General features: G+C 48.7%; 1 protein-coding gene across 2 annotated transcripts in view; it reads left to right on the top strand.

Annotated features, from left to right (window-relative positions):
* The window catches only part of LOC113589288 (rho GTPase-activating protein 21), a 59,229-nt gene extending 46,924 nt beyond the window's left edge, over positions 1-12,305 (top strand). For both annotated transcript variants that reach the window (XM_027028869.2, XM_035531232.1), the window contains 17 exons: positions 1,573-1,722; positions 1,799-1,898; positions 2,018-2,060; positions 2,526-2,645; positions 3,208-3,507; positions 4,364-4,428; positions 4,537-4,682; positions 4,778-4,920; positions 5,248-5,403; positions 5,535-5,613; positions 5,748-5,821; positions 6,863-6,952; positions 7,038-7,163; positions 7,308-7,349; positions 7,629-7,734; positions 9,876-9,907; positions 10,481-12,305. In XM_027028869.2, coding sequence (XP_026884670.2) covers positions 1,573-1,722; positions 1,799-1,898; positions 2,018-2,060; positions 2,526-2,645; positions 3,208-3,507; positions 4,364-4,428; positions 4,537-4,682; positions 4,778-4,920; positions 5,248-5,403; positions 5,535-5,613; positions 5,748-5,821; positions 6,863-6,952; positions 7,038-7,163; positions 7,308-7,349; positions 7,629-7,734; positions 9,876-9,907; positions 10,481-12,091 — 3,383 coding nt within the window. In that variant the 3' untranslated portion in view covers positions 12,092-12,305. The remainder of the gene's footprint in view (positions 1-1,572; positions 1,723-1,798; positions 1,899-2,017; positions 2,061-2,525; positions 2,646-3,207; positions 3,508-4,363; positions 4,429-4,536; positions 4,683-4,777; positions 4,921-5,247; positions 5,404-5,534; positions 5,614-5,747; positions 5,822-6,862; positions 6,953-7,037; positions 7,164-7,307; positions 7,350-7,628; positions 7,735-9,875; positions 9,908-10,480) is intronic.
* The last annotated feature ends 543 nt before the right edge of the window (positions 12,306-12,848 follow it).

The following is a 12,848-nucleotide window of genomic DNA, read 5'->3' on the forward strand; positions in this document are numbered from 1 at the left end:
AACAGCTTGAGTGAGTCACTGCTTTTCAGCTTCTCAGCATATTTACATTCTGCTGTTATGGTTGTGCGTGTGCGTGCGCGTGCGTGTGTGTGTGCGCGTGCACCTTTACATATGAAAAATGAAATTGTTAACTAAACTTGAGAGTATATGACATTTTATAAATATGTGACGAGGGTATAAAGCTGTTAAAAAATAAAAAGCTGATTTTAAGATTCATTTTTATTCATCTCACTGATGAGAAGTAATAAAAAAAAAGAATTTAAAAACCATAATTTAGTTTACGGCATGAACAGACATCGTTTACACTCCAGCTAGTTCCTCTGAGGAAGACTCAGCCATGTTTGGTTGTTGTAATAGTGAAACCTGGAGCCTTTATAAAGCCACAGTCTCACACACACACACACACACACACTCTTACACTCACACACACACACACACACTCACACTCACACACACCACACACACACACACACCACACTCACACTCTTACACTCACACACACACCACACTCACACACACACCACACTCACACACACACCACACACACACACACACACACACACACACACACACACACCACACTCACACTCTTACACACACACACTCACACTCTTACACACACACACTCACACACACACACACTCACCACACTCACACTCACCACACTCACACTCTTACACTCACACTCTTACACTCACACTCTTACACTCACACTCTTACACTCACACTCTTACACTCACACTCACACTCTTACACTCACACACTCACACTCTTACACTCACACACACGCACACACTCTCTCTCACACACGCACACACTCTCTCTCACACACGCACACACTCACACTCTTACACTCACACACGCACACACTCACACTCACAGTCTCACACTCTTACACTCACACACACGCACTCACACTCTTACACACACGCACACTTACACTCACACTCTCTCACACACACACACACACTCACACTCTTACACTCACACACACGCACACACAGAGACAGTAATGTGGCATGGAAACGTGACTTGGCTCTGCTGTGGTTCCATGCGTGGTTGAGTTCCAGCTCGGTCAGCATGTCTGAGGCTGACAGCCGGGCTTGCTGAGGCTGAACACTGCTACGCTCCCTCCACCTGCACACACACACCCCAACCCTCCACCTGCGTACTCAAGCAGCCTGCGCTCAAGCAGCATGAGTTAATTACCTCCTGTCTTTCTCTTAAAGGGGCAATACTTGGATTAGAAATCTGTTCCAAAATAAATACTCTGATTTCATTCACAGTAAAATAGTGTTCAAGTAAATTCTGCAATGAATATATATCTATATAAAATCATTCCACTGTTGCTTGGTTTTCCTTATGTAGGTTAGAGTAAGTTGGTGTTTATATAAGTATGTTGTAAGGTGTGTGTGTGTGTGTGTTTGTTTATACAAAGGTGTGGAAGGTCTTATCTGTCTTAATGACTGGCCATCTCTGTCTGCTCTCTGCGCCTCACTTCAGCCGCACACCCAACCCTAACCCTGGTGCAGGTTTAATGCCAACATCACCGTGCCTGTCGTGTTTCTGCAGATGAGCCATCCAGTCCTAGTGTGGAACACGACATTGCCCACATTCCAGCATGTGCCGTCATCTCCAGCACACCGGTCATTGCCGAGCCCCACGTCATGCCAGCGAGCCCCACCTCCGCCCTCATCCGCCGACAGCTGTCCCATGACCAAGGTGAGATGTGCGGGGAAGACTCCGCACTTGTTTGGCGCAGCGTTTAACTGAATGTGGATTTTTGGGATGTCTGCAGACTCCTTACGGCTCACGATTTTGGAGTCGGATTCTGGGACCAAAACGGAACGATCGAAGTCCTACGACGAGGGGCTGGATCATTTCCGGGAAGGACGTGGGTATGTTTCGGCCTGCTGAGAGAGGCCCTGATGATGCCACACACATGCTTTATTTGCTGTTTTACTAATGATTCATGTGCTATAGCTGAAATGATGTGCGTTTGTGTTTGTCTGTCCAGGAGGACCATAAAGCAGGTCCCTGCACTGAGAGGCCTTAGGAAGGTGAGACAGTGCGCTATAACACACTAATACACACCTTGTGGGTGTACAGGTAGTGGCTACAACTCACCTGTTGTCTTGCACATTGTGTTCCCATCATCTAGCCAGTTATCATTGGTCAGTGCCAGACTGTCAGCCCAGCAGTCACACTGATGCATGCTGGGTAACACGTTGGGCCTCGTCACTATAATGTGTTAGTTCTGTGTTAATGGTCTGGTCAGCAGTGGTGCTCTGGTTTAGGGTACAGGGGACGGTTTGGATGAGCTGTGTGTATAAAACATACGTGCATGTGCAGCGAGCGGTGAGAGAAACCGACGATTACTCACGTGACCCCACGTGACCCCGCGTGACATTCGAGTGACTTCCCAAAGATCAACATACGTGACACCCTAACCCGAGCTGTGGTGTGTGACAGAGAGTGTTGTCATCGTACTAAAGTGTGTGTGTGTGTGTGTGTGTGTTTTTCAGGCTGTTGATGGGTCTTCTGAAGACTCGGGCTCCAGGAGGAACTCTTCATCAGACGTCTTCAGTGATGCCACCAAGGAAGGACTGCTCTACTTTCGCCAGCTCAACTCAGACAAGGGCAAGGTAAAACTTTACACGTGCACACACACAAACACACGCACGCACACACGCACATACGTACGCACGCACACACACACACATACACACACGCACACGCGTGTCCACGCACACACACACACATACACACACACGCATGTGCGCACACACATACACACACGCGCGCACACACACACGCGCGCACACACACACGCACGCACATACGCGCACGCATACGCACACGCACACACACGCACACAAACACACACGCACACACACACACGCATGTGCGCACACACATACACACGCGCGCGCGCACACGCACATGCACACGCGCGCGAGCACACACACAAACATGCGCACGTAAACTTTGAATCGAAGTGGTGTTTATTTCTTGCTGAGGTTAGCATCTAGTGTGTTTGTTCAGGATGAACAGAGTGGTATGTTTATATGTAATCAGTCTAGATTCCCAAGAGATGTCTAGACTTTGTATGGTTCATGAAACCTTTCTGGTCTGTTTTACTGTTTGCTGACATGTAACATTTATTTAAATTAATCTCTGTATCTCCGCCCCCTGCTCCGCCGCCAGCGTGTAGGCAGTGGTCTGCGTCCATGGAAACAGATGTATACAGTTCTCCGCGGCTGTTCCCTTTATCTACACAAGGACAAAAAGGAGGGTCCGGCCTATGCCAGCTCCCTGATTGAAGATGACCCTCGGCCAATCAGCATCAAGGCCTGCTTGATTGACATCTCCTACAGCGATACAAAGCGAAAGAACGTACTGCGGCTGACCACGTCCGACTGCGAGTACCTGTTTCAGGCCGAGGACAGAGATGACATGCTGTCCTGGATCAGAGCCATCCAGGAGAACAGCAACCTGGATGAGGAGGTGCCACACGCTTATTGACCCAACACTTGTTAACCCCTTATTAACTCTTTATTAGCACAACATTTATTAAACCATTATTAAGCCTTTATTAACACTTATTAACCCATTATTAAGCCTTTATTAACACTTATTAAACCCTTATTAACCCTTACTAACTGTTATTAACACTTATCCCTTATTAACCCCTTATTAAGCCTTAGCACTTATTAAACTCTTACTAAGCCCTTGTTAACCCTTATTGACCCATTATTAAGCCTTCCTAAACCATCTTAACCCCTATTAACACCTTAAGTTCCTGTTAAGCCCCGTTCTAACCCCTCATTAATCCTTATTAACCCTTGTCCAAATAGCAATCACTTTCATGCCATAGCTGCTAGACGGGATTGCTGCTGTTATTGTATTATCCCGTGTAAAGCAGACCACTGGGCTAGTCATGCTGGAGACTAACAAACAACACACTCACCTGCACAAGCAGGTGGTCAGCAGGTGACGTCACTCTGCTTCCCTGATGTATTTGTCCATGAACTTCGGTTTGACTCTGCTTTAAGATCATGTCTGCTACATGGGCCATAACTCGTCTCCAGTTTAGACGTCCTGTGTCCTTCATTGCACACAGGGCTAAGAAATAGATTTGCCATCCTGTGGTCAGAAGCTGGTGTAAACTGGGTCACTGAGATGTTCGTGGTTGATTCTAATGGATGGACAATCAGAACATGAGCAAAGCAATAGAGGGACTCAACAGCCAGCAGGTTACTGGTGTTAAATGACCCGGGACATGATAGGCGGGTGCTGGCTTCCTTTCGTGAGCTGACTACTGATCCAAATCCTTTCCTTCTCTGTCATGGTTTTCCATCAGAATGCACTGATTACCAGCACAGACCTCATTAACCGCAAAATAAAGGAATACAACACATTGATGAGGTGAGCAGAAACCTGGACTGTCCCGCCCACCAGAGGTCAGCGTACTGTAGCTGGCTTCTCTGCACGGTTTTTGATGTGTGTGTGTGTGTGTGTGTGTGTGTGTGTCAGTCCATCCAGCAGTAAAACGGAGCCATCTCCCAGGTCCTCTCGCCAGTCTCTTAGTATCAGACACGCACTGCTGGGGAGTAAAGGGGACAGTAAAGTTAGTGTGGCCTCCCCCAGCAAGGAGCATGAGAGGAGGGGCTTGCACAAAGGTAACTCCACCCACCAGGAGGACCGCTCCTCCCCCACTGCAGGACTGCTACAGGCATCTATCCTTTCACCTCTGTTTACGTGGTGGTGTTTGTAGATGAGGCGAGCCCACCCAGGGACAAAGGTCAGTGGAGGAAAGCCATCCCGGGGCTCATGAGGAAACCGTTCGAGAAGAAGACCACTCCGGGGGTCACGTTCGGCGTGAGGCTGGACGACTGTCCTCCCGCACACACCAACAGAGTAAGAACACAGGGAACGCACTCACTTCTCACCATCATAGTCAGCAGTGCGTCGGCTTTTGGCAAACACATCAGTTACAGCCGAGGCCCTTTATTACAGGCCTGTAAAATGTTTACAGCACTGTACAGGCTGGGATGCGAGCTGGTGTGTGTGTATATAGATTATAATATCCATATTTGCCTATGTAAGCATTTTCAGTGTGGTTATTTTTGTGCAAGTATAGCTGACTAAGCGGTGTGGGTGTGTGGTGTGGGTGTGTGGTGTGTGTGGTTGTGTGTGTGTGTGTGTGTGTGTGTGTGTGTGTGTGTGTGTGTGTGTGTGTGTCAGTTTGTTCCTCTGATTGTGGAGGTGTGCTGTAAGCTCGTAGAGGAGAGGGGGTTGGAGTACACTGGGATTTACCGGGTGCCTGGCAACAACGCTGCCATTTCCAGCATGCAGGAGGAGCTGAACAAGGGTGTGGGAGACATCGATGTCCAGGCAGAGGTGGGCGCTCGCATCACCTCGTCCACAGACGGGGTGGCCTTTTCCCCTCTTCCTCTTCTCTTTCTCATCCTTTTTCTGCTCTTTTATTTGCTTCGCTCACCATGCTGCTCAAATAACGCCCTCACCCACAGAAATGGAAGGACCTAAACGTGATCAGCAGTTTACTGAAGTCCTTCTTCCGGAAGCTTCCGGAGCCTCTCTTCACGGATGGTAAGAGAACTGACGGAAGCGTGCCATCTCAGGCACTCTCTGACTCCTGTGGTGTGCATAGCCTGCCTCCTAGTGGTCATTATGGACTGATTGTTTGTTTTTTATGGACCTCATGTCCTTTGTGCACTTTGTAGAGAAGTATGCCGACTTCATAGATGCTAACAGAACAGAGGACCCAGTGGAGAGACTGAGGGCACTGAAAAGACTGGTGAGTCTACATCCTGGATTAGGAACAGCCAATCAAAGGCTTGGATTTAGTGATCACTGGATTAGGAACAGCCAATCAAAGGCTTGGACTTAGTGATCACTGGATTAGGAACAGCCAATCAAAGGCTTGGACTTAGTGATCACTGGATTAGGAACAGCCAATCAAAGGCTTGGACTTAGTGATCACTGGATTAGGAACAGCCAATCAAAGGCTTGGACTTAGTGATCACTGGATTAGGAACAGCCAATCAAAGGCTTGGACTTAGTGATCACTGTATTAGGAACAGCCAATCAAAGGCTTGGATTTAGTGATCACTGTATTAGGAACAGCCAATCAAAGGCTTGGACTTAGTGATCACTGTATTAGGAACAGCCAATCAAAGGCTTGGACTTAGTGATCACTGTATTAGGAACAGCCACCCAATAGCTCTTAGTGGAAGGTCAGGAGTACCCGCCCCCACAGCTGTTCAGAGTCTCCACCTGAGCCCTAGAGAAAAAAGGCAAAGGGTTAGGATAGGGATAGGATTAGGGTCAGGGTCAGGTTTAGGGTCAGAGTTAGGTTAAGGTTAGGGTAGGGTTAGTGTTACTGTTGGGGTTATGTTAGGTTTAGAGTTATGTTAGGGTAGGGTTGGGATTACATTCCCAGCACAGAAAAATCCACACACAACTTTAGAGGAACACGGTGAAATCTTTCTCCAGATTTAAACCCCTTGGGGACAGTATGACAAGCAAGTGAATATAAAGCATTTTCCTCACCCAGCAATACTTATTAATATCGCCTTGGATGTTGTAACAGTAGCCAATGCCAAAATAGGAACGTTCAGACAAAGCAAGTCCTCTTCCCGTGATGTGCTGGACTAGACAGTGGCAGGTGATGTTGGGACATCAAAAATATCACCTGACGCTTTTAAAACGGACCATTTGGGAAAGAAACTCCTGCAGACATGGCAAAACTTTGCAGAGGAAAAAAAGCTGCCAACTTTCAGTTAGGGGTGATTTCATGATGCTTCTGTAGTCATTGTGGATTTAATTCTTCCTTCAGCTGCATGCGTTGCCAGATCACCACTACGAGACACTCAAATTCCTCTCAGCACATCTCAAAACAGTGGCAGACAACTCGGAGAAGAACAAGGTAGGTGGTGTGTAGGGCCTCTGCTTGTCTCGTACGGTGCTGTCGGAGACGTGATCCACTCTGCTCTTCCGCATACTACTGTCAGATGGAACCCCGCAACCTGGCTATCGTGTTCGGACCCACTCTGGTGCGCACATCTGATGACAACATGACCCACATGGTTACGCACATGCCGGACCAGTACAAAATAGTGGAGACCCTCATTCAGCACGTAAGAGCAGTCATGTGACCTTTACAAGGCCACGCTTTCCCTCCGTTACCTTGACCACTGTCTCTGGGGTGGTGTTATGATGCTGGGGGGTGGGGGTGTTTATACTGAGAGGTGTCATCTCTGTCTCTGGCCTGGTTTTTGCAGTATGACTGGTTCTTCACTGATGAGGGCGGCGAGGAGCCAGCGGTGGGTATTGAACACATCTGTCTCTCTCTCTGTCTCTCTCTGCTGCTCACAGTGCTGTTAGTAAGTTTACTGGTTTCACACCCTTCTTTCCCCATCATAGAGGTAAACCTACCTACCTGTTTGTGTCTAGCAGTTTTCTGTCTGACTCTATTGCTTTGTCTGTCTGTGTGTGTATATGCCTATATATCAGTTCTCTGACTGACTGACTGTCTGTCTGCTTTCTGGTTTTGCCTGTCTGTCTGTCCTGTCTGACCTCCTGTCTGCCTGTCTTGCCCCCAGACCTCAGTTCAGCAGGAGAGCGCAGTGGATACTCAGCCCGTGCCCAACATCGACCACCTGCTGACCAACATAGGCCGCACGGGCACCGCCCCAGGGGAAGTGTCAGGTAACATGCGCCCGGGGGGCGGAGCTTCTCAGGAGCAGGGACCTTGTGTTCTTAGTCCCGCCCCTCAGTCAGACAGCCTCACTTTATACTGGAACCAAGTGCCTGAGGAAAGCACCCGGAGCATGCTGTGCTGTAACGCTTATGTGATGATTAAGAAACCCAGTAAATGTTGGTCTGTTTTGGAGGGAACGTTGCTTCTCTTGGTACTCACCACAAAAAAACAAAACAAAACACTGGTTCATTCACACTGCCTGTGAGAGTTTGTAGGGCAAACTGTTATCTTGTATTATAGTTTGCCTGATTTGATTTTTATCTGTTCTTAAATTTGGTCTCAGCATCCATCGATGCATTTGGTGTTTTAAGTTCACTTGAGTTCTTTTATTGTGCATTTTATGGTGTGTGTGTGTGTGGATTGTGGTTTTCCTGTCTTATCTTTCTCTGGTGCATGCCTTTCCTTTCAAATTCCACTGGGCCGTCTCTGTAGCTCTGCCTAGTCATACTAACACAGCATGATCTTTCCATATAAGAGCAGACAGCAAATACAAAGAATCCTCAAAGCCAAAGTGAATTGCAAACTTGCCAAACTCTGATCCCTCTCTCTAGCACCCCCTAATGGTCATTCCCAGCATTCACACATACTGATCTTGACACAGGCCATATGGGAGGAGCCTATCACGCCGTGATGTCACTGATGGACTCCATAATGTCCGTGATGGACAGCTGGAGCTGTAGGAGGAAAGGAGACTGTTGCCCGCAGTGTAGCTGTCTAATCTGCAGGAACCCTCGCTTTCTGCGAGGTGGCACCACTGAAACAGAGGCAGTAAGAACCAGGCGCGAGGGCGGCACAGCCGGAACGTGGGGGTGTGTGTGAGTGGACCTCGTGCAGGCCAGTGCTGCTGTCTCAAAGGCTGTCCGCTGTCTCTTGCCCCTCTCTCTCACCCCACTCCCACCCCCCCCCACCCCCCACCCCGAACGCTGGCCCCATGGAGAGACAGCATGGTAATGGTCCTCTGCTCTGAAGCTCATGTGCTCATACCATCTGTCACCACAGAAAGGGGTGTGCAGGGGGGCCCAGCTCACCAATGAAGAAACACCACTCAAAATCTGATTCAGACAAATGAGGAAGAGAAAATCATTAAAGACAGCAGTTTAATTTCTTAGGTTTTCCTTACTGGCATCATGTCTTCCTGTAGTGTTGTCTTTTCTTCATAGCTAGCCCCTCTCTGACCACCCCAGTCATCTCTTCTCTTGGTTCATCCCATGGCCATTTCTGTCTTTATCTTAATGCTGTTGTCATGACACCATACTATCTGTACAGCTGTATTACCTTACCTTGAACTTTTAAAATGTAGATTTTCATTTAAATATAGAATAGTCACATGTTCTTAAACAAAGTGTGTACTTCATGATTTGTGTTGTACACTCTAAAATTAAGAACAAACATTAATGGTAGGCATTAATAGAAATGACCATCAGTATATGATGCTATGGTTTCAGTCAGAAGCTTTTAGATCGTCGGCTAAGACAGTGTAGTCTGTGTAGTGAGGGCTGTGCATTACGGGTGGGTCAGCAAACGCAGGCTGCGTGTCGCGCGCCGTTCCACCACTCCTGTGATGTCATGTGACGTGTCCCGTCTATGCTGTTCCATGTTCCTCAGCTTTCTCTACTTTCATCAGGGCTTCCTGGTCTGGGAATGAAAGCCTAATTCAATTTCTGACTCTTCATGTAATGGCGAACTTCTCATATATTTGTTTGTTTATTTAATAAATAGCTTATCTTATTGGGTTGCTCGATTGAGTGTTATAATGTGGAAAGGTTGCCACCTGCTGGTGGATGTGGACAAGTGCGTAACAGTGCAGTGCTCACTCATTCATGAGTGTAACATAGTGCAGTGCTCACTCATTCATCTGCATGCACCTTCTCCATTCTCATGATCTGTTGTTTGTGAAGCTTGTCATGCACAATTCATTCTCATGGTGGTCATATTTCCAGTTCTCCGTATCTCTCTTTCTCTGCCATTATCTCTGCTCATGGTTATTTTTGATTCACTGCCAAAATGTGACTATGCATCTGATGTAGTTTCTTTTTTTTTTTCTCCTCATTTCCTCACACAGTCTTTCTGTCTGTTTCTCCCTCCACAGATTCACCCACTAGTGATTCTGCTAAATCTAAGGTGAGTCTGAGTCAGTGGCACACTCAGTTTCCAGCTCTCTCTGGTCTGGTGGTGAGTGGAGTTCCCAGAGCAAACCCAACCCCCTCCACCCACTACACCCATTCCTTCATGATCCCCCTCAGTGGCTCTTATAGAAGGATCAATGAACCATGTTTGCAATCATCATTTTTTGGGGGGAAAGAACCTCCCCCTGCATGTCTTCTGTTGCCATGCTGCACATGTGCATTGGTGACCAGGATGTGTCTCTGCCATGTGCCTCCAGCGTTGGGCAGTGGATTGTGCAGCTTTGCCCTGCAGCGCTGCTACTGCTGTTGCTGACGCCAGCATGCTTTGAGCTGCCATTCTTTCACCAAAGCGCTTTCTCTTGTGATTTTGTCTTTCCCTGGTGTGAGCAGGTGGAGTGGTGGGTAGGCCGTGTGCCTGAGCAGTCCCTAGGTCTTTGATGAACTGCGTTTAAAGCTGCTGGAGTATTTCTCAGCGTGTTTAGATCATTAACAGGCTTCTCTATTATATTTCTCTTTCTTGCTCTCTCTGTCTCTTTATCTCCCACTCGCTCATCCTGTCTTTCCACAGGGCTCGTGGGGGTCAGGGAAGGACCAGTACAGTCGCGAGCTGGTCTCCTCAATCTTTGCTGTGGCGAACCGCAAAAGAAAGAAGCATCCAGACAAGCTTTTGGCCAGCAGCTCAGATGATGACCTGGATCCTGACTTTCCTAAGAAGGAGCTCCCCAACCACAAGCAGAACCAGCAGGCTGTCGCAGGAGACACCAGCCCCATCCCACACGACGAGCTTGCCGCTGGAGCAAAGCATGATGGGAAAGATGGAGAAACGATACTGAAGATCAGAATGGAGCACAGGAACTCTTTCTTCATTAGAGAAAAGGCCCTGCCCACAGCCTCCCCGAAACAATCCATCTCACCCAACCTCAACTACCGTACCTCGGCGCCCACCAAGAGCTCCCTCTCCGACCCCCCTTCCCAGGTGGATGAAACTACCTCAGATCTGGGCACCATGAGCTCTGGAGCCTCTGTGCCCAGGAGCAGGCCCAGGAGATGGGGCACGGTGCCCCCTGCTGGTCTGGAGCTGTCACTGCTTGCTGGAGCCTCTGCCACTGCAGAGGTGAGCTCCATCACCTCAGACTACTCGACCACCTCATCCAATACCTTCCTGACAGGGGTGGAGTCGAGCGTGCTCAGTCCAGAGGTGCAGTCGGTGGCAGAGAGCCGGGGTGGTGACGAGGCTGACGACGAGCGTAGTGAACTCATCAGTGAAGGACGACCCATGGAGACAGACAGTGAGGGAGAGTTTCCTGTCTTCACCAGCAGGGGCGCTGCCACTCCTGCCTTGGACTGTGTGCCCGGCAAGGCCGAACCTACTAAAGATGTAGACAGCAACAGCCAAAAACCAGAAAGCCGCCGCCTCCTGCCATCGCATAAGCTGATGGAGTGTGACACGTTGTCCCGAAGGCGGTCACTGCGGCAGAAGACGGACAGTGAGTCGTCCGTTGAGGGTGTGGCCAGTGGCGGTGGGCGGGGGCCCAGCCGGAGCGAACCGAACCGCCTCTCTCGTGTTCTGGAGGCGATGAAGAAAGGCCGTTCCAGCGGCAGCCTGAGCTCCACCTCCTCCTCCCGCAGCGAATCAGAACGCGGCGAGCCGGCAAGGCGCCTTAAAATCACAGAGAGGCTGAAGTCGCACCTCCGCTCGTCCGCTGACGACATGTTCGGCCTCGGCTGGCAGAGGAGCCGCCTGCAGGACTCGGGCAGCAGGAAGAAGGGCGTCCGGCGCCGCCACAGCATGAGCGGCCAGCGGGACTTTAGTGAGCTTGCCGTCATCAATGACTGGCGTGAGCAAGGTGGTCCAGACCAAAGGGCGGAGTTATCTCCCACGGAACGCCCCAAACCGCAGCGTGGCACCCGGGACGTGTCCATCCGGGACTGGATCGCACGGGAGCGCTGGCGAGGAGGAGGATCTCGGGCCGGCACGCAGCCCAACAGGTCAGAGGTCAAAGCAGGTGTGGGAGAGGCGCTCTGTAACCTTGCCTCAGCCCCAAGCCCCCAGATGAGCACGGAGCAAGTGAACGGGGGAGCAGGAGCGCAGGGGAAGGGCGTGACCTTGGTCACTGACACACACCCACACACAGTGTCGGGGGCACATGTCCGCTCCCGATTCTACCAATGCCTATAAACAAATGCAGCCATCTGTCTGCATGTCTGCATGTCTGCGTGTGTGCGTCTGTGTCTGTGTGGGCATAGATGTATGTGTAAAATGAATGCTAGAAGGATGACAGTGAATGGATGCTAATAGAGATAGGGTTACTGCACAATATTTTATCTTTTTAACCTCTCTTCCCGCCTTTTTTAAAGAAAGTATAAATAAATATGAATATATATATATAGAAATATAAATATAAACTGTGTCTGTGTGTGTATGTATGTATGTATATATAATGTATGTGTGTGTGAGAGAGAAGAATAACTGGAGTAAATTGTATTGGATGTGTTTGCTTGTAATCTCACTTTAACAAACAGGACTGGAACTGATGTATTAATCAGACTTTTTTTCTGGAAACCCCAGTAATATGAAGGCAATCCAGCTTGAGGAGACTCAATGAATGTTTACTTTCTATTTCTTGACTGACAGGAGAGCATAATCTCTCCTGTCTTGGACAATAAAGCATTCATGTGACTATTACTGAAAAACACTAACCATAAGAGAAAAAGCATCTTTATTTTCAAGGAATGAAAGTCATAAATCTTCCTTACCTGAAGAATGTATATGCTTGCTTTCATACTAACATACAGGTAGATGCTCTTTACCAAGATCATTATTGAAACAAAGACAAAAATGTGTACATAGTTATTTCTGTACTTGAGATGCTTTTGTTTTGTTCAGTCAGTTATTCTGAAGTCAGGGCCAAACATGGGTCTGTCTGTTTGATTTC

The sequence above is a fragment of the Electrophorus electricus genome, chromosome 10, assembly GCF_013358815.1.
Source record: "Electrophorus electricus isolate fEleEle1 chromosome 10, fEleEle1.pri, whole genome shotgun sequence".
Taxonomy (NCBI): Eukaryota; Metazoa; Chordata; class Actinopteri; order Gymnotiformes; family Gymnotidae; genus Electrophorus; species Electrophorus electricus.